Raw genomic sequence first — 21581 nt, forward strand, 5'->3', positions numbered from 1 at the left:
GAGCAGCATGTTGCTCACGAGCTACTAGTTGGGGATCACTGATCTATGGTATGGTATCCTTCCATTACTCCTACCATATACTATGGAGGATTGGCTACTTTTATTTAATTGGTGCTAGGGTAAACGTCAGTGCACACGTCTAATATTGCCCTTCAACAGCCACTATCCAACCTTGTATGACAGCAAAAATACTAGTCTTGTGCTTAGGTAAGGCGTTAAGAGGTGAGGGAAGTTACCATTAAAAGGCTTTCCACTGGTGGACTTATGAATTTATATGAATAGATAGTAGTTGGTCTTTTAAGGTAGGCAAAGCCTCCTTAAATCTTCATTATTCTCTGCCTATGGTTAACAAGTTAAGGCCCTCATACACGGGTCGATTAAAGCTGGCTACTTCCCAGATCGATATCTTGCCGAAAGCTGGCCAGATCTCGATTGGGCAGGTGAAAAAAATCCAGTCGGAGTGCGGCCGCATCTGTGCATCTATGCGGTCCCACGATCCGACTGCCCGTATTGGATCCATTACGATCAGATTGTTCAGCCCTACGATCGGATCAGCCCGATATCGGCAACTTCAATGTGGGCATATCGGGAGTGATCCCCTGATTTGGTGACATTGCCAAACGAGTGGATCTCTACGTCTATGGCCACCTTTAGTGACCGATCATATGATGGTCTTTTAAAGACTTTCATCCACCTAAACAGGAAATAATTCATGTTTAGCAAGTCTCCTGTCACTATTCGGAAAGTGCAGCCTTGATTTATTGACCGGAGAAAGGATGGGCACTTATCCAGAAGTGTGGCCATCATCTGGATGGACCAGGGTATAGATTAGAAGCAAGATTTCATACTCATGGTGCTTCCCTCCATAATAGTGATGGCCAATTTTTTTTGGCAGGTTTTGCCATGAAAAAAAAAAAAAAAAATGCCCATAGACTCCAATGTATTATGCACTGTGCCACAGTAGATTGTAAAAAGTCACCGCGATTCGTTTTGTGAATTTTTTTCATGATGCGAAACGGAACAGATGTGTCCATCACTATTACACAACATTTCTTTTTTTTTTTTTAAATGCCAAATTTAGGTCAAAGATGGGAAGAAGAAGGGACTTTCTTTTGTGTATCACTATAAAGGGAAGTCTAAGGCCGCAGTGTTCATATTGGTGAGATCATGAGGCTCTCGGCCAGATTTTCCATTCAGATGACTCACTGCTTTCCTGTTTAACAAACAAAGCTGTGTTTGAATGCAGGATCCATGTTAGCAATGGGACAGTGCGATAGCAGGCAAATCACTGCACTAACTGGTTTTATTCAAGCCAGTCCAGCAATTCAGTTTCATGCTACAGAATTCAGTTTCCATTGCTTTTTGTCCTGGATACCTGCCCTGGAGTCTTTCAGAAGCTGCAGGAACACAGCCCTGTAAGTGGAAACGGAACAAAACAAAGTCTCCCTAGAGCCTAGCATGTTTGGGTTATTTTTCGAACAGTCACAGCACAGTGAAAGAATTTATCCACAATAGCTTATATTTGGCTAGACTATTATTCTGCACAACCAGGGGCTTCACACCGGGAGTTTACAGCAGGGAGGCCCTTTGGCTGTTGACTTAAAACTACATTATTATATAAGTTTATACATAGTAACATAGTAAGTCCCTGGATCAACTTGTACTATGAGCTATCTCCCATAACCATGTATTCCCTCACTTGCTAAACACCATCCAACCCCTTCTTATACCTATCTAATGTATCAGCCTGTACCACTGATTCAGGGAGACAATTCCACATCTTCACAGCTCTCACTGTAACAAACCCCTTCCCAATATTTAGACGGGATCTCCTTCTAATCGGAATGGGTGACCTCGCTTCAGCAGGAAAGACCAGAATAATGAATGGCATTAAGGATATGGCAGACGCTTCCTTCATCTTGGTTGAACATGTTTGAAAGTAGGTTCACTTTCTGAGGGGCTTTACACTAAACATTAGAAGCAGGGCCATATTTTCTGTATAGGCACTAGCCGATGATGGCAGTTTATATGTAAAACCAGGTGCCAGATACTTGCTGTAAAATTCAAGTTGAAGGGCTACCCCCCTCTCATATCGGATCAGTTCTTCTACATATATTGATGGGCATATGCCAGTTGGGTAGTAAAGATGGCTGGTGTGCCTAGGGCAGCATGAGATATAAATACAAAACTGATTAGAAGTGGTAACCGGCAGTGGGGTAACTTGACGTGGAACAGCCTGCAAAACTCTTTGGAGGGGCCCAGGGAGCACCCATTTGTTTGTTGCAGGCGGTCAAGTTAAAGGAGCAGAAGAGGCTGTGGAGGGGAATTATGTCACGGCAGTTGCGGTTTAGTAGTTACTCCACTGGCCACAGGAGGAATGGGCAGGTTGACCACTGATGTTTTCTGACAGATAGCAGTAGTGGTTGAAACACCCATTAGCCTTTAATAAATGGGGCCTAAAATTGAGATGCGAAAAAGCATTTGATAGCATATATTATACTCATCTTCTCAGACTACTTAAATTCCAACATTTTGGCCAACAATTACTAAAACTTTTCCTTAATCTATACACCTCCCCATCAGCCTTTCTTACATTAAACAATATAAATTCAGATTCAAATTCCCTATAGGAAAAGGTACCAGACAAGGCTGCCCTTTATCCCCCCTTTTCTTTAACATAGCATTAGATCCATTACTTCGGCACCTGGCACAAAATCACACATTTCAAGGTTTCACCATAGGATACACACAATACAAAAAAATAAATGGGGCCTAAGCTAAGGTTGAATTAATCAGAGCTTGTTTTTGGAGTGTGGACGACAACTGACACAACGTAAGGAGAATATAACTGAGTGCAGAGGGTCACACTGGTACCACAACATCCCTACAAATGGCACTAAGAATAATAGCTCGACCCCAGGTACTTGAATGACCTAGAACAATTTGCACTGATCTGACTTATTGTACCTTGATGACTACAGAAGTACAGATCCGGATTGGCCAATGATCCAATACACATGTTGTGTTTTTTTAAACCTCAGGTAACTATTACGTTGAAGCTGATGCACATTAAAGAGAATAGGCAAAGCAACAGTTATGGTGGCCATAGATGTTAAGCTTTTTAAAAAATCTTTTCTTTATTGGAAGACCAAGCTTATCTTGAAACGATTGTTTAAATGCACGATTTGTCCATCAACTAAAAAGTTGAATTGAAAAAGAATTTCAAGCGATATCATCTAGTTGAAGAAGGAAACTGTGGGTAGCTGCCTGCTTGGCCCAGCAAACAGTTGGACAATGGATAAATTTCACTGTAACTTATAAACATTTTCTAACCTGTCTAGTCAATGTCGGACGAGAAATCATTAAAACGTTCGGTGCCCATTAACTTCATGGATAATTTGTCGGATCGCACTAAAATCTATGGTGACCTTTACTTTACAGATTTTGCAATTCTGAGAAAACAGCAGGAGTAAAAATAACTTTGCTTTGTGACCTATTACAACAGTAAGATATTTAACAGCAGCAACAAGCCCTAACCTCTGAGAATGTGCAGCTGAGAGTCTGTTCATAATCATTCCATGGTTGTGCATATTTATACTTGGTACCACTACAAAGAAATATCATATTTTCTAGATCTTAGAATCAGACAGCCTTAAGTCACATTTCCAGCATGGAGGGGACACAAACACTACGTGTTAAGTCTATGGGCTTGGAACAGGGTCCTAGCCATTAGTATTTGATAGGGACGTCCCTACCTGCTGATCCCCTGTAACAATTAAAAGACAAAATTTGGGGTCAGCTGCAAAATACAGGCTGAGGAACCTATTTAAACATGTTAGAAACACTGTCCAGTATTTGTCAATGTTTAGTCAGCGGAACTATTGCACTGTGATAGGTGGTCATTCACTGCTGTCTGGGTCAAAGAGTTGTTTTGACCCAGACAGCCCTTATAAAAACTAGGCTGTTCAGGTCAAAACCAGACAAGTTAAAACCCTACGTAAGCAAGGGCCTATGGCAGTGATCCCCAACCAGTGGCTCACGGGCAACATGTTAACTCGCCAACCCCTTGGATGTTGCTCCCAGTGGCCTCAAAGCAGGTGTTTATTTTTGAATTCCAGGCTTGGAGGCAAGTTTTGTTGCATAATAACCAAGTGTAATGCAAATCCGAGCCTCCTGTAGGCTGCCAGTCCACATTAGGGCTACCCAGTAGCCAATCACAGCCCTTATTAGGCATCCGTAGGCACTTTTTACATTCTTGTGTTGCTCCCCAACTCTTTTTTACATTTGAATGTGACTCAGGGGTTAAATAGGTTGGGGACCCTGGCCTAGGGTGTAGAATCTCTGTTGGACCCTAAAATACCCAGTTCGAGGGCAGAGACACACGCTGCGATTCGGGGAGATTAGTCGCCCGGCAACAAATCTCCTCCTCTTCGGGCGATTAATCTCCCCAAACTGCCTCACCGCCGGCTAGAGTGTAAATTGCCGGCGGGATGGCACTCAAAGCGCTCCAAGTGCCATCCTGCTGCCGATTTACATTCTGTAATATAAATCGCCGGCGGGGTGGCACAAGGAGTGCTTCATTTTCTGAAGTAGTCCAAATGGAAAAGGAAGCGGTCCAAGTGCCACCCCACCGGCGATTTACATTCTAGCCGACCGGAAGGAAGGGGAGGCAGTTCTGGGAGATTAGTCGCCCCGAAGAAGAGCAGATTTGTCGCCGGTCGACTAATCTCCCCGAATCACATTGTGTGTCTCTGCCCTTAGAGGGTACTTATTCTGCTCCTTGAGCTCCCCCATTGTATAGAGAAAGGATTATCCCATTGCTTGTCTGCTCACTGCACAGTAACAGTTCATCCCTAGAAGTTGGGTTTTTATGTTCTCAGCAGTAAAGGGTTTAAAAACATTATCTTTGCGGGCCAAGCAACATACTTTCACTTTCTGCCATCATTTTGGTTGTGTACAGTGCACAATCAACAAATAGGGCCGCCACCTTTCTACTAAAACAAGGTTTATTGCTAGTCACAATCAGAACCCGAACAGAAAAAAAAAAATTCATATGGGAAAACATACTGCACCCGACGAAGGTTTCTATGGTACAACACATAACAGATCTAAACAATGAGTCACTGACATTTCATACCCTTCTGAGAAAACCAACCAAAGTGCACATTTCTTGCTATCGTGAATACCAAGTACATTCAGAAATAGATCTTCTGGAATGTCAGTAAGTTTCGTATAAAAGGACTGATAAAGAACTAAACATACTAAAGGTCCTCGAGCCAATTTCATCACAACCGGTAAGTGAAATGCAAAATAAGTGGTTATGCAAACAAACTTAAAATGTAAAGCTGAGCGAACTGGCTACATTTAGGGTCAGGGCACACAGGCAGATTCGGGGAGATTAGTCGCCCGGCGACAAAATCTCCTCTTCTTCGGGGCGACTAATCTACCCAAACTGCCTTCCCGCCGGCTAAAATGTAAATCGCCGGCGGGATGGCACTCGGAAGGATTCGTTTTTCGAAGACAACCAAAGTTGCCTCACGAGGAAACTTCGGGCAACTTCGGAGAATGAACCGCTCCGAGTGCCATCACGCCACGATTTACGTTTTAGCTGCGGGAAGGCAGTTTGGGTAGATTAGTCGCCCAGAAGAAGAGATTTGTCGCTGGGTAACTAATCTCCCAGAATCTGCCTGTGTGCCATGACTCTTAAGGTGGCCATAGACTCAAAAATCCGCTCGTTTGGCGACATCGCCAAACGAGCGGATCTTTCCCCGATATGCCGCTAACTGCCAGATATCGGCCAGATATTGATCGGGAAGACCCGTCGGAAGCCCCCATACACTGGCAGATAAGCTGTCAAATAGGTCCAAACGATCGATATCGGCAGCTTTATCTGCCCGTGTATGGCCACCTTTAGTATCATGGACCTGGTAACAAAGCCCCTGCACTAGATCCATCAAATTAAGATTTTATTGGTGGAAACTCCAGGGCACTTTCAGAAGAATCGCCGCTGCACATATACTAATTATAACATCTGAAAACAGGAACGTAAAGTCACTTTCTACTTCCAGTTGTAACGAGCCCACGCAAAACTACTCAGCAGTCTACTGAGAAACCTCTGTGCAATGAGCTGAAAGCAAAACAAAGGCTTCCCCTTAGGGATTTGAGGGGTTCATTGGTGCATTGAATACTTCCTCCCTAATACAAAATACACAAGTCCAATATGTATCATACTCTGCTAAAATAACACACACACACCCCGCTTTGAAAATCTTTTAAGAGTTTAACATTACCAGTTTTGAAATTATATACAGCATACCTCCCAACATTTTGGAAATAGAAAGGGGGACAAAAAGATTTGTAAAATGTTGGACCATGCCCATTTTTGTAGTCACACCCCCTAATTACCATGTCCATTTTACAACTATGGCAGGTTATATCTGTGGGTCTACGGGTTCGGGCAGACCTTGCACTCTTCTTCTGCTTTCCCCGCCCGCCACCGTCAAATGCCGGCTTCCCACTTTCCGGGTTCATCTTTTATAGACGCTGCGCCTGCTCGCCCCGCCCCTTTTGTGACATCATCGGCGGGGTGGCGCAGGTCTATAAAAGCAACTCGGAAGTCGGGCGCAGGCTAAGGGAAGGCGGGTAAAATCCCAAACCGCATATCACTACTGCAAGTCACAGTTTCCCCAAGAGACCTGCTTATCTTAAATTGTTACAAGTGCTTCTTTGTTAATCTTAAATTGTTATAAAAGTATCTTAAGTGCCCATATTCTGGGCTCTCTGCCGAAAGCCAATTTAGTTAGAAACATATCTTTTTCTGGCTGTTTAGTGCAAGAGATCAAAGAGAAAGTCAGGACATTTCTGTAACAATCCAGGACTGCGGGTTGAGATGTCAAAATCGGGAGTGTCCTGAGAAAAACTGGACAGTTGGGAGGTACGATACAGTAACAGCACATTTGGGGACATGTAAATGTTCCATCTATTACTCATTAGAATTACAGCACACCTATAGCTAGAAAGCACAAACAGGAGCATGGCTTACGAATCCTTACACTTATAGCATGTTATGCTTGGTGGGTGTGGTACCCTATTACTATTAAAACGTATTTATATAGTACCAACATATTCCACACTGCTGGTACAATAGAAGGGTTGGGATACAATTCAACAGGAGAAGGGGATACAAGTTTTTTGGGCTGCCAAGAAAAGCGAGAGGTGTGACCCTGAGTATTTCACTCAACTGATGGCAGTGGCCTATAGTGTAAGTTATTGCTAAGCTAGATAAGGGTGAGCTGCCCTATATAAATGTGTTAAAAGGCTGGGAGAAAGCTAATGGGAATTTCATAGAAGTGATAGAGCTCCAGTTAAGTCTTAAATGTACGACTGTGAAAAGGTGATGTGTGAAGATTTGAGGAGCATAATGAGTGGCTGCATAAGACACCCCCTATTTCTAAACCTCCAACCATAAAATTCATTAGAACCTTTCATACTGTAACTCTTATTTAGACCCACAACTATGGTTGCCACCTGCCCGGTTTTCGGAAGGGCTGCCAGGGTGAAAAGTTCCAGATTTCTAAATTAGGAAATCCGGTGAGGATATTGAAGCGAATGACATGGCAATCAGCCATTCGTTGATCGCCATGTCATCAGTCCAGCCCCTGTCGCCACCGCCTCCCCCTTATGTTACTGGCCCGGCCCCTGCAGGACCACCATCAGAAATCGCAGGGCCCCATACGACATTTCCTGGGCCCCCTGGGCTGCACCCACCGCAACCCCACCATACAGTAAAAAACATGTTAATAAAAAATAAAAAGATATTGGTGGTCAGGGCCCCCCATAAACAAACATTTGTGGCCAGGGCCCCCCCCCCCCATTAAAAAATATCGGTGACTAGGACCCCACATGAGAAAAAAAAATTGGTGACCAAAATTGGTCGCCAGGCACCCCCCCACACACACACATTATAAGAAAATTGGTGGCCAGGGCCCCTTAAAAGGCCATGCCTTCCCAAAGTCAGCAGCTCTCACAAAGATGAGGGGCCAGGCTAATCAAGTAAGTGTGGCGTGGTGGGGCCCCCCTTACCCTCGGGCCCCCTACAACTCTCCCCCCTGGGAGTGATGGCGGCCCTGGGCCCCTGCCCCTTTTTTGCGGAAACAGAAAGGTGGAAACCTTACCCACAACCCCATCAGAGGGAACAGCATAGAATAGCCAAAATGCCAATTTAAAAATATGCATTTTTAAAATGATCAGAAGTGGGGTTTTGCCGCCTTGATAACTTGCTGAACGCAGTGCCCCTGTAACATGGGAGTAGAAGTAGGAAATGACCTGGGATTCTTTCACAACCAGGGCAAAGATGAGCAGGGCCACACATAAGTAATCATGGGGACAAATACTACTGAAGGCCCCCATACACTGGCCGATAAAAGCTGCCGACAGACCGAGACAGCAGCTTATTGGCCCGTGTCTGGGGCCATCCGACGGGCTTTCCCAATCGATTCCTGCCGAAAGTTGGCCAGATCTCGATCAGGCAGGTTAAAAAAGTAGCGGCCGCATCTGTGCGTGTATATGGTCACGGGATCTGACCGCCGTATCGGATGCATTATGATCCAATCGTTGGGCCCTAGGGCACACGATCGGATCAGCCCGATCACCCAATAGCTGATCTCTACTCTACGGCCACCTTAAGGGCTGCCCAATCCCCACCAGTGGTCCTAGTTAATAACCCATTAGTTAAATGGACCTGTGGGTTCTGCCAAGTAGAATGGCACCCCTATACATACATAGTCATGCCCTTGATCCACCTCACCAAAAGTACGTTGCCCCACAGACACTACCCCCTTTAAATCTCCCTTTCACATCTAATGGAGCCTGGGAGCAGCTCTTATGGCTACAAGATGTACATTCCTGAATTAAGGAGACTCCTCTAACTAAATAGTCCCAGGCCTATACTTTACAGTGCTGTAGAAGGGAGAATCACAATGACCTTTTGGAATGCCTTTAGGGAATATAATTTAAACTTGATCACACTTGGGTCAGAGGTGAAGCTGAGAATGGAACTGCAGACATGTCCCACCATCAGGAAACAATCTGCTGAATGCACACATTCTCCCTGCATATTTGGAAATCTGCCCTGAACCTGTCCCATTAAAAAAAAAAAAACAAAAACCCATCATAATAACAGTTTGTGGTCGTCATAGCAAGACACAAATACAAAGGAAATATAAATATATTGCATTCTTCCACAAGGGAACAGACATTAGTTCTGTTCTTATAGGACTGCAGTTTACTGTATCTGTAAATAGAAATAGCAACTAACCCCGTGTCACTGGGGCAAGAATGATCCCTGGATTTAAAGGAGAACTAAACCCTAAAAATGAATATGGCTAAAAAGACCATATTTTATTTACTTAACTTGTTGCACGAGGCTATAGTTTCATCTTGTCAATAGCAGCAATGATCCAGGACTTCAAACTTGTCACAGGGGGTCACCATCTTGGAAAGTGTCTTTGACACTCACATGCTCAGTGGGCTCTGATTGGCTGTTGAGAAGTTAAGCTTAGGGGTCGTCACTAATTATCCATCAGAAAATGAGGTTGGTCTGTAATATAAGCTGATGCTACAGGTTTGCTGATTATTAAATTCTGATGCTAATTGCACTGGTTTCTGTGCTGCCATGTAGTAATTATGTGTATTAATTACTAATCAGCCTTATATTGTGACATTTCTATTCTATGTGTACTGTATATTGTGAGTGGGTCCCTAAGCTCAGTAAGTGACAAAAAGGTGAAAGTCTACTAGACGTAATGGGGGAATAAAAGGACCACTGTCTCTTTCTCTCATTTAGTGCTGCGGAATTCCCACGTCTGACTCAGCTCAGCAGCCCCTGGAGCAGTGTCCTGCCCCAAAATCTTAAAACAAGCTGAATGACAGTGAAGTGGTCCAACACAGCGGCACCTAAACAAGTAACAGGCTCCTCTACCTTCCTGCACCTCTTGTTGAGCCAGCCTACATTGCCTTCCTACTGCTGCTGGATGAAGGAGGATGAAGAAGAGCTGGAGAAAGAGATTGGGCAGAGGACACAATGTCAGTGAATAGCCAGGGAGGAGAAATCGAGCGCTGCAGTATGGATGGTCGCCCTATCGGAAGTGGAGTTTCTGTAAGTTATTTCTTAATAAAGGCTTTGCAATTTTAAAGTTTAATGTGTCTTGGCGTTATTTTTTCGTTGTGTACCAACGAATTTTTGAAAAAAAAAAATTTGATGTTACTGGTCCTTTAACTAAAAAGTCGCCTATTTCGTGCAACTGCGCCCAGGGAAACTTGAAGCAAGAAGCCAGAAGAGGATCGCTCCGTGGTTCCTGTCTCTACCATTGCTACAGTAAGCACACAAACAGCACGGACCTTCTCTATGAATCACACAAAAAGAAGAATATTTGGGTAAAGTTTTAATGCTCCCCAGGCCCGGATTTCCGAGTCCTGTCACTGCTTCTTGCCACATGAATGGGTTTCAAGTGGATTGAAGATTAAGTGCAGGAGATTAAAGTGGTGCATGTCCCCATCGCTTCTGAAAAAATTAGAACGCAACTGGGTGGCATGCCACCCCTAAAATCTTGCCACCCTATGCCCGGGCCTTCTTCCAAATCCAGGTTTGATGCTCCCTCATGTACACTTTTCAGCTCTCTTAAAGGAGAAGAAAAGGCTAAAATTAAGTATGTTTTATCAGAAAGGTCTTTATAAATACACCAGTAAACCCTCAAAGTAATGCTGCTCTGAGTCCTCTATCAAAAGAAACACCACATTTCTTTCCTTCTATTGGGTACTCATGGGCTTCTGTATCAGACTTCCTGTTTTCAGCTTCAACCTCCAGGGTTTGGGCTTGGGCATGCTCAGTTTGCTCCTCTCTCCCTTCTGTAGTCTGAGCCCAGAGCTATGAGCGAGCAATGAGAAACTGTGATGGTGTGACATCACAGAAAGTGATGTCACACCAAAAAAATATGGCAGCTGCTATCCTAAACAGAGAGATTCTAGAGTTGTTTACTCAGGTATGGTAAAGAATTCTACAGAATAAATATAGTATTATAGCTTGTACTATTGTGGCTAATCTATTGGCAATAAACTGCTTCAGTAGCTTTCCTTCTCCTTTAAATCCTTTTTCTGTGGACATCATTTAATCCTATTGCACTGCGTTGCCATAAAATATGCCTAGAACAAAAAAGACAACCCCAGACCTGTAGCATCTACTGCTTGGACACTATGGTACTTTAATACCCACATCATGTTAGATAGAAGGAAGGAAGTACAGGCAGAAGCAATTTTATTTTGCTCATGGGTGTGTATAAGTGTTTAATTCCCTTTTTACAGCCTTACAGTTTTCAAACAGAAAATGTTCGAAAGTACTGACCAAGTGAACGGAATGTGGATTTGCCTTTAGGGCAGTTTCAGGCAGCACCAGACCTTTAACCCTCCCTACAGTACTTAAAGGCCACATATCCTGTTTAAAGGGAAACTACACCCTGATTAGATAATACAGACTCATTTGCAGAGACTGATAAAGTAAATGACTGAGCTTTGGGCCATGCTGCAGCTCTGTTTGCCTGCTTTGTTGGCCAAACAATGTACAGACATTTAGGAGAGGCAAAAAAGCAGCCACACCCTGACTATTTAATGCCAAGTGCCAGCGCTCTCAGCTCTGTAATTATATCAGCCAGGAATAGGCAGTTTTTGCATTATGACCATTCACGGACGTGAGGAATTCAGAATAAAAAAAAAAAAAAAGGCTGCAATCTGAAAGCATAAATGTATTTAAGAGAATCGATCGCACAGGAAAAATATATTTACACCGGAAAACAAAGTTTTACACTGCAAATAATTCACTCTACAATATAAAATTTCATTCCTGAACCAGCAAGTGTATTTAGTTGTAATATTGGTGTGTAGGTGCATCTCAGGTTATTTTGCCTGGTCATGTGCTTTCAGAAAGAGCCAGCACTTAAAGGGATACTGTCATGTGAAAAATTTTTTTCACAATGAATCAGTTAATAGTGCTGATTTAGCAGAATTCTGCACTGAAATCCATTTCTCAAAAGAGCAAACAGATTTTTTTATATTCAATTTTGAAATCTGACATGGGGCTAGACATTTTGTCAATTTCCCAGCTGCCCCAAGTCATGTGACTTGTGCTCTGATAAACTTCACTCTTTACTGCAAGTTTGAGTGATATCACCCCCTCCCTCCCCCCCCAGCAGCCAAACAAAAGAACAATGAGAAGGTAAAGAGATAGCAGCTCCCTAACACAAGATAACAGCTGCCTGGTAGAGCTAAGAACAACACTCAATAGTAAAAACCCATGTCCCACTGAGACACATTCAGTTACATTGAGAAGGAAAAACAACAGCCTGCCAGACAGCCTGCCACCACCACCCACCAGGGTTGGGTGGTGGTGGCAGGCCCGGGTGTCTGATCCTTCAGTGGGCCCAAGGGTTTTCAGTGTGACACTGCAATGAGCTGCACAGTAGGGAACATGGAATGATGCAAGATGCAAAAAAAAAAAAAAAAAAACGGTGGTGGTTTGTGCTGTTTTTTTGTATTTTGCACCCCGTCTTGCATTTTATAAATGAGACAGCAATAGTTCAGCAATGTGAGTGATATTAGGTGGTTTTGGGGGTGCATGACATTAGCCTCATTTTTACATTCCCCCATATAGGTGAGTAAATAAAGAAATTTGATATATAGTAACAGACATATATTCTGTACCTGCCTGAGAGACGGCCATTGCTGAATACCTCCCTCGACTCATGTGTCACCATTGCTGGCAAAAGGAGCAGATTTCCCTGGGCTCCTGTGATAGTACAGGGTTAACTTTCCACCAAGTGAAGCAGCACAGAGGGTTCATTATACTCTTCTGCATCACACAAATGAATCCATCGATAAAGAGGCCATTGCACCGGCTCAGCTATATGCACACGGAAAGCCATAATAAAATTCCACCTTTAACCTCCCAATGGAAGCCGTATGGGCACAACGATTAACTCACTACACACGGGGAACGTTGTGGCTCAGGTGGAAAAAAAAAAAAGTGACTGAATGTTCCTATTCACCTGTAGCAGAGATGGGGTGTAATGCTCTGCTTATGGCACACACACCATGTTTTTATTAAAAAGCAGCAATGCTTTCACGCTTAAATACTGATCTTTATATAATACACAAAAGCCATGAATATCTTGTAAATTGTATCCTTATAACGGCGAGTAGTGATGTCATCAGTTATAAACGGTGACTAGTGAGGTCTAGTTTTTTTCACTAAAATTTGTGTATTATTATAATAAATAAAGTTCCCCTTGTTGCAAAAGGTTACCTCGGAGTTCCATGACCTGTATAAAAGCACTCTGCCTTCAGCCTCATGCTTTTAATCACTATATAAACAACCCCCTCCCTGGTCACCTTTCCCCCCACCGACGAACTCCAGGGGGAGGCGGGGCCATGATGCAGCGGGGGCGTGGCTGTGACATTGTGGGGGCGGGACTGTGACATTGGGGGCTGTGCTGTCACCAATCGCCATGTCAATCTCAGGAAATCCTGCCGGGTTTTCCTAATTTGGAAAACTGACAGTTTTGACTTGGGTCTGGGTCAAAACCGGACAGGCTGCAGAAACACTGGCGATGCACAGGAGATTTTTTTAATTTTCTGCGTGACAATCCCCATTGCTCCAGTCCCAATGATGAAAATTAGCACAAATAAAGCTGAGGAGACTGGGGCGAGGAACGACAGCAGGCCTAGGGGCACCCGCTAAGTGCCAGTTTTGTCTTTGCAGGAGAATTACTTATGCAATGGTGAGCAAATTACAAACTTTCTATAACCAAACACAGAGGAGTTGCAATGTCCCTGTTTAGCACAGGAAAAAGCAAAAACAACAGGCAAAAAGTATGTTCATCGCTCATTGTGCTCATATTGAGGAGGTACAGATATGTTGTCCCTTTCACAGGCTTTGATTACAGTATGTTTCCCGGGGACAGGTTCTGAAAATCAAACACTCCTATTCTTAAAGGGCAACAGAAGATGAAAAGCAAAAATAGGCACTATAAAAACCCCTAATTGTGTACAATCTACTACTTCTGGCCACCGTAGTCAGGGTAGGACTGGGCCGGTGGGACACTAGGAAAAAAAGCTGGTGGGCTCCGTCAGCCAAGATCTGCTCCCTGCCTGAATCAGTCACTGTTTCCCTTCGACCACCCTCTCCTTCTTTGTCACAGCAAGAAAAACATACGAGAGGGGTTGCAGCAGTAGGCTTTGCGGCCCGGGTCAGACTGGGCTGGCGGGATACCGGGAAAAAACCCGATGGGCCGGCGCAGATCCGCTCCACGATTGGCTGGCCCCATAAAAAAAAATTAAATGTGGCCCGGCACGCTGGCATTACTGAATGTGGAGGCCCAGGAAGTTTGGAACGCGGTGGGCCCCCAATGGTCCAGTCCGACCCTGTTTGCGGCAGAGATGGGGCCCCAGTCTGACCCTGGCTGTAGTTACAACCATCTGAGGGGGGCCTACCTGAACAACAGAGTGGGGCTTAATATATTTATAGTCATTTTTAAGTTGCCCATCAACCAGCAAAGAGAATTGTAGGGAGGAGTGTCTCCGCGGTTAGTTTCACATGTAAGTTCCTTCTGACTCCAGGGCAGCAGGTCTGGTTTGGAGGCATGGAAATGTCACAAATAGATTATTATTAGAAGTGGGAAGTGATACGGTTTTTATTGCCTCAAATTGCTATCACATGCCAAGAGAACCAAAGGCTAAACATCTCTAGATTCCATGGCAGACACTCATACAATTGTGTCTTCATTATATGAAGGCTTACACTAGCTATCAAAGGAGAACTAAACCATAAACATGAATGTGACTGAAAATGTCATTTTATATAGTGAACTTATTGCACAAGGCTAAAGTTTGAGCTTGTCAATAGCAGCAATGATCCAGGACTTCAAACTTGTCACAGGGGGTCACCATCTTGGAAAGTGTCTGTGACACTCACATGCTCAGTGGGCTCTGATTGGCTGTTGAGAAGCTAAGCTTAGGGCTCGTCACTAATTATCCAGCAGAAAATGAGCTTCCCTGGCTGTAATATAAGCTGATGCTACAGGTTTGCTGATTATTAAATTCTGATGCTAATTGCACTGGTTTCTGTGCTGCCATGTAGTTATGTGTATTAATTACTAATCAGCCTTATATTGTGACATTTCTATTCTATGTGTACTGTATATTGTGAGTGGGTCCCTAAGCTCAGTAAGTGACAGCAGCACAGAGCATGTGCAGTGAATCAGCAGAAAAGAAGATAGGGAGCTACTGGGGCATCTTTGGAGACACAGATCTTTACTGCTAAAGGGCTGTGGTTGCCTTGGGCTGGTACAGAAGCACAAAACATCATGTACAACATTTCTACCTACTTCTTTAGTGAAGCTTTATTTCTCCTTTAAATGCTTTTTTTTTTTTAACCAATCCGAACAGCTATCATTCTATGTTTGAGAAGGGGCCTTAAAATATATAGGAAGAGGGAGCAGCTCCTTGCCTCTACAATCCCTTCTCCCGTCACCTGCTCAGCATCTGCCACTAACTCTTCCGCACGGGGCAATGATAATGGAACATGGGTGCATGAGGCACAGAACACCCGAAGGCCGACAGGGAATAAAGAACCAAGTAATTAATGGACAAGTAAACCTTTAAAATCAGTGAATATAAAATTGATGAGGGTGCTTTTTTAAGCACTTTTGTCATTTACATTCATTATTTTTTTTTTTTTTTTATTCCAAGATATTAAGGGATACATTTGCTGTTCATATGAATGAATTTTGTTCCAACAGCACCACCTGCTGGTCAGTTTCTGACCAGTCTGACCACCAAGTAGTCAAGGAAGTTGTCAGGAGAAAGAAAGAGGCTGCTCTGATGTTCTTCTGCTTAGGAAAACAATTAGAAACCTTTCTCAAATCTTTCCTAAGCAGAAGAACATCAGAGCAACCTCTTTCTTTCTCCTGACAACTTCCTTGACTACTTGGTGGTCAGACTGGTCAGAAACTGACCAGCAGGTGGCACTGTTGGAACAAAATTCAATCATACGAACAGCACATGTATCCCTTAATATCTCGGAATAAAAGGAAAATAAATAATGAATGTAGATTACAAAAAGGCTTAGAATAGCACTCTCATCAGTTTTACATTCACTTGTTTTAAATGTTTACTTATCCTTTAAGCAAAGCCAAGAATACATACAGTGTATCAGGCAATTATGTTCTAAATGTTCCAGCCCAGTCCCAATTGTTTACAAATTCTAAGCAACCTGGGATTCAGCAACCAGGCATCAGATCATCAGGCATCTATTGTAGTTTAACCTATTCACTGCCACTCCGCAGCTTATTTTCTTTCATTCCCTCCAGGCTGTGCAGAGCAGACAAGTTTTCGAAAAGAGTCACCAAAACAATGATGAGAAGGTGGCAATCTCCTGCATGAGGTTGGGGTCGGGGTGGCATAACAAAAACAGCAGTGAAAGAGCAATTTGCTTTAAAGTTTAACCCCCATCGCTGCTGTTCTTCTCACGCTGAAGATCTTACTGTAGCAGAACTGTAGCAAAAATTACTTTCAATAATACCTGCTGATCTGGGGCGAGTGAAACAAGGCCTGTAAGCCAAATATTTACACAGGTGTTGTACGGTCTTGTCTCCTAAAGCAGGACTTCAGCAGGATCATCATTCCCTGAATCAAAATCGCTCAACATTCTTTGTAATTTCCCCTTGAAATAAAAGCAAATCTGCACCCACTTAGCCAAGTGTCTCAGCGGGTGATTATTAACCATTATTTTTATAATGTCGATATTCTGCAGCCCCTTTCCCCGTAGGATTCTATTTAATGAAGCCACCAGACACATGATAAATCCATATAATTCATCGGTTTGCAGCTCATTGGGCGACACACAGCTGACTGTACTGGTTTCTGTGCATGTAAATGTATTGTGGATTTACCATTCAGCACGTGGACTGTGAGCCCAGTTTTAAAATGGGCATGATGCCAACTCTAATGCCATAATGAGGGCAGACCTGAATATGAATAGGGAGTATCTTGTGTCCTTTAACCCTAATGTAACAGTACAACTTTAAATACTCCAGTTTTTAAATAACAAACTCCCAGAAGGGCTACGTTATCTGAGCTGCTTTCGTTTGTCAACACTGGAGCCCCAAGCCTTGCCCTGCCCAGGAGAATTTGCTCCAGCACTAAAGGAGTTAATTAGCCAAAAAAAAAAAAACACACACACACACACAAAACCCCATGCAGACTTTGTGTAAATACTCACTAATCCAGTTTAACCATAAACATTCAGCCACTGTCCGAGTATTTCGAACAGAGAATGATATATTGCAAATGAAGTTGGAACCACATTTAGCCTGCCATTGTGTTCTGGGGTATTATACATAGAATTGGCACTGTATTTATCCTGCTGTGTGTTTTCTGGGGTATTATACATGGAACGGACACTGTATTTATTCTGCTGCGTGTTCTGGGTATTATACATGGAATTGGCACTGTATTTATCCTGCTGTGTGTTCTGGGGTGTTATACATGGAATTGGCCCTGTATTTATCCTGCCGTGTGTTTTCTGGGGTATTATACATGGAATTGGCACTGTATTTATCCTGCTGTGTGTTTTCTGGGGTATTATACATGGAACCGACACTGTATTTATTCTGCTGCGTGTTCTGGGGTATTATACATGGAATTGGCACTGTATTTATCCTACTGTGTGTTCTGGGGTATTATACATGGAGTTGTCACTGTATTTATCCTGCTGTGTGTTCCGGGTATTATACATGGAATTGGCACTGTATTGGAATTGGCACTGTATTTATCCTGCTGTGTGTTCTGGGGTATTATACATGGAATTGGCACTGTATTTATCCTGCTGTGTGTTCTGGGTTATTATACATGGAACTGGCACTGTATTGATCTGCTGTGTGTTTTCTGGGGTATTATACATGGAATTGGCACTGTATTTATCCTGCTTTGTGTTCTGGGTTATTATACATGGAACTGGCACTGTATTTATCTGCTGTGTGTTCTGGGGTATTATACATGGAATTGGCACTGTATTTATCCTGCTGTGTGTTCTGGGGTATTATACATGGAATTGGCACTGTATTTATCCTGCTGTGTGTTCTGGGTTATTATACATGGAACTGGCACTGTATTGATCTGCTGTGTGTTTTCTGGGGTATTATACATGGAATTGGCACTGTATTTATCCTACTGTGTGTTCTGGGTATGATACATGGAATTGGCACTGTATTTATCCTGCTGTGTGTTCTGGGGTATTATACATGGAATTGGCACTGTATTTATCCTGCTGTGTGTTCTGGGTTATTATACATGGAACTGGCACTGTATTGATCTGCTGTGTGTTTTCTGGGGTATTATACATGGAATTGGCACTGTATTTATCCTACTGTGTGTTCTGGGTATGATACATGGAATTGGCACTGTATTTATCCTGCTGTGTGTTCTGGGGTATTATACATGGAATTGGCACTGTATTTATCCTGCTGTGTGTTCTGGGTTATTATACATGGAATTGGCACTGTATTGATCTGCTGTGTGTTTTCTGGGGTATTATACATGGAACTGGCACTGTATTGATCTGCTGTGTGTTTTCTGGGGTATTATACATGGATTTGGCACTGTATTTATCCTGCTGTGTGTTCTGGGGTATTATACATGAAATTGGCACTGTATTTATCCTGCTGTGTGTTCTGGGTTATTATACATGGAACTGGCACTGTATTGATCTGCTGTGTGTTTTCTGGGGTATTATACATGGAATTGGCACTGTATTTATCAGCTGTGTGTTCTGGGTATTATACATGGAATTGGCACTGTATTTATCCTGCTGTGTGTTCTGGGGTATTATACATGGAACTGGCACTGTATTGATCTGCTGTGTGTTTTCTGGGGTATTATACATGGAATTGGCACTGTATTTATCAGCTGTGTGTTCTGGGTATTATACATGGAATTGGCACTGTATTTATCCTGCTGTGTGTTCTGGGGTATTATACATGGAGTTGACACTGTATTTATCCTGCTGTGTTTTCTGGGGTATTATACATGGAATTGGCCCTGTATTTATCCTGCTGTGTGTTCTGGGGGTGTTATACATGGAATTGGCACTGTATTTATCCTGCTGTGTGTTCTGGGGTATTATACATGGAATTGACACTGTATTTATCCTGCTGTGTATTCTGGGGTATTATACATGGAATTGACACTGTATTTATCCTGCTGTGTGTTCTGGGGTATTATACATGGAATTGGCCCTGTATTTATCTGCTGTGTGTTCTGGGGTATTATACATGGAATTGGCACTGTATTTATCTGCTGTGTGTTCTGGGTATTATACATGGAATTGGCACTGTATTTATCCTACTGTGTGTTCTGGGTATTATACATGGAATTGGCACTGTATTTATCCTGCTGTGTGTTCTGGGTTATTATACATGGAATTGGCACTGTATTTATCTGCTGTGTGTTCTGGGGTATTATACATGGAATTGGCACTGTATTTATCCTACTGTGTGTTCTGGGGTATTATACATGGAATTGGCACTGTATTTATCTGCTGTGGGTTCTGGGTATTATACATGGAATTGGCACTGTATTTATCCTGCTGTGTGTTCTGGGGTATTATACATGGAATTGGCACTGTATTTATCCTACTGTGTGTTCTGGGGTATTATACATGGAATTGACACTGTATTTATCTGCTGTGTGTTCTGGGGTATTATACATGGAATTGGCCCTGTATTTATCTGCTGTGTGTTCTGGGGTATTATACATGGAATTGGCACTGTATTTATCCTACTGTGTGTTCTGGGGTATTATACATGGAATTGGCACTGTATTTATCTGCTGTGTGTTCTGGGTATTATACATGGAATTGGCCCTGTATTTATCTGCTGTGTGTTCTGGGGTATTATACATGGAATTGGCACTGTATTTATCTGCTGTGTGTTCTGGGGTATTATACATGGAATTGGCCCTGTATTTATCTGCTGTGTGTTCTGGGGTATTATACATGGAATTGTCACTGTATTTATCCTGCTGTGTGTTCTGGGGTATTATACATGAAATTGGCACTGTATTTATCCTGCTGTGTGTTCTGGGGTATTATACATGGAATTGGCACTGTATTTATCCTGCTGTGTGTTCTGGGGTGTGAGCAATGAAACTTGTCCACAAAAACAATGAAGGAATTGGTGTAAATAATCACACTAAGTTCTACACAGGCAGAGACACAGCCTAGTGTGACAATAGCAGCCCAAAACATTGTCCTTCACCTATGATAATAATAAAATACTACTAATAATAATAATAATAGCTTTATAACACTATACACCTATGATAATAATAATACTTTATAATACTATACACCTATAATAATAATAATGATGATGATAATAGCTTTATAACACTATACACCTATTTTCCAAGCCCTGGAGATAAAGCCTAGCGGGTCAGACCAGTAATAAATGAAATAGGGGGGTACCTGACATACAGGCAGGACATTGACAGGATTAATTCAGGGCAGGCAACAGGATCCACAATGAAGAAACACCTCAATAAGGAAATCTCAATTTGCCCGTGTAGATATCTCTATATAACACCGATTCCCTTTCGTTTGGCCAGTACAATAAACACTTACACCCCTCTATTCACCTGCCCTTGTGGTACAGCGAATCACACCGACAATCCTGACGTTACAATGTATCAAGACACACGGGCAGCAATGCTTCAATATCGTATAATGCGATTCTATCCAGCTCCGAACACTCCCTCAGCCCAGGGCTCCTTCTCTTCTCCCCACACACCCGAGTCCCCCGCGAGTAGCGGAACTCACCCAGAAGATGAAGTTGAAGGCAAACAGCAGGTATTTGATGCACTTGGTCCCCCCTTTGACGGGCATGGTGGTACTTTCCTGCGGGGAAGGCGAAGTTTGACGAAGTTGGTGGGTCGGTGGAACAGAACAGAAAGAGGAGTGTGAGTCCTGATTAACTTCGTGCGTCCTTTACACCCACGCCCACACCTCTTGGCTAATAACATGGCACGCCCCCTGCTGGAGACAGCTGACATTGCTTCTGCCACGCCCCTTCTCGCTCTAGTCGATGTGCCCGCTCTTTTACCTCAGGGCAGGGTTGCCAGATTGGCAGTTTTCCCAGACAAATTTGGCTACTGATTTAAAGCCCAGGCGAGCTTTAAAAGTACAAACTAGACATGGTACGGATTTGGGCCTTTGGCTGGTTTGTACTTTGGAAAGCAGCCAAAGTGTTTTTCTTGTCCTAATGTGCCTAGCCTGTTTCTACCAATGCATGCTGGGTAATGTAGTTTTTGTTTCACAATTTGCCAACTGCTAAGTTGAATGTAAGACTACAATACCCAGCATGCAATGGGACTGACGTGTGCGTAGAAGTCGGCAGTTACCAGATTTTGGGTTCTGTACCCCAGTCTCCCATCCCTCTTAAAGGATAAGTAAACCTTTAAAACAAGTGAATGTAAAATTG

General features: G+C 43.1%; 1 protein-coding gene across 1 annotated transcript in view; it reads right to left on the reverse strand.

Annotated features, from left to right (window-relative positions):
• The window catches only part of MGC82181 (protein), a 37460-nt gene extending 16441 nt beyond the window's left edge, over positions 1-21019 (reverse strand). Inside the window, 1 exon segment of the mRNA NM_001091894.1 lies at positions 20921-21019. Within this exon segment, the coding sequence (NP_001085363.1) occupies positions 20921-20986 (66 nt within the window). The 5' untranslated portion in view covers positions 20987-21019.
• Positions 21020-21581: the final 562 nt, after the last annotated feature.

The sequence above is a fragment of the Xenopus laevis genome, chromosome 3S (genome assembly GCF_017654675.1).
Source record: "Xenopus laevis strain J_2021 chromosome 3S, Xenopus_laevis_v10.1, whole genome shotgun sequence".
Lineage (NCBI taxonomy): Eukaryota > Metazoa > Chordata > Amphibia > Anura > Pipidae > Xenopus > Xenopus laevis.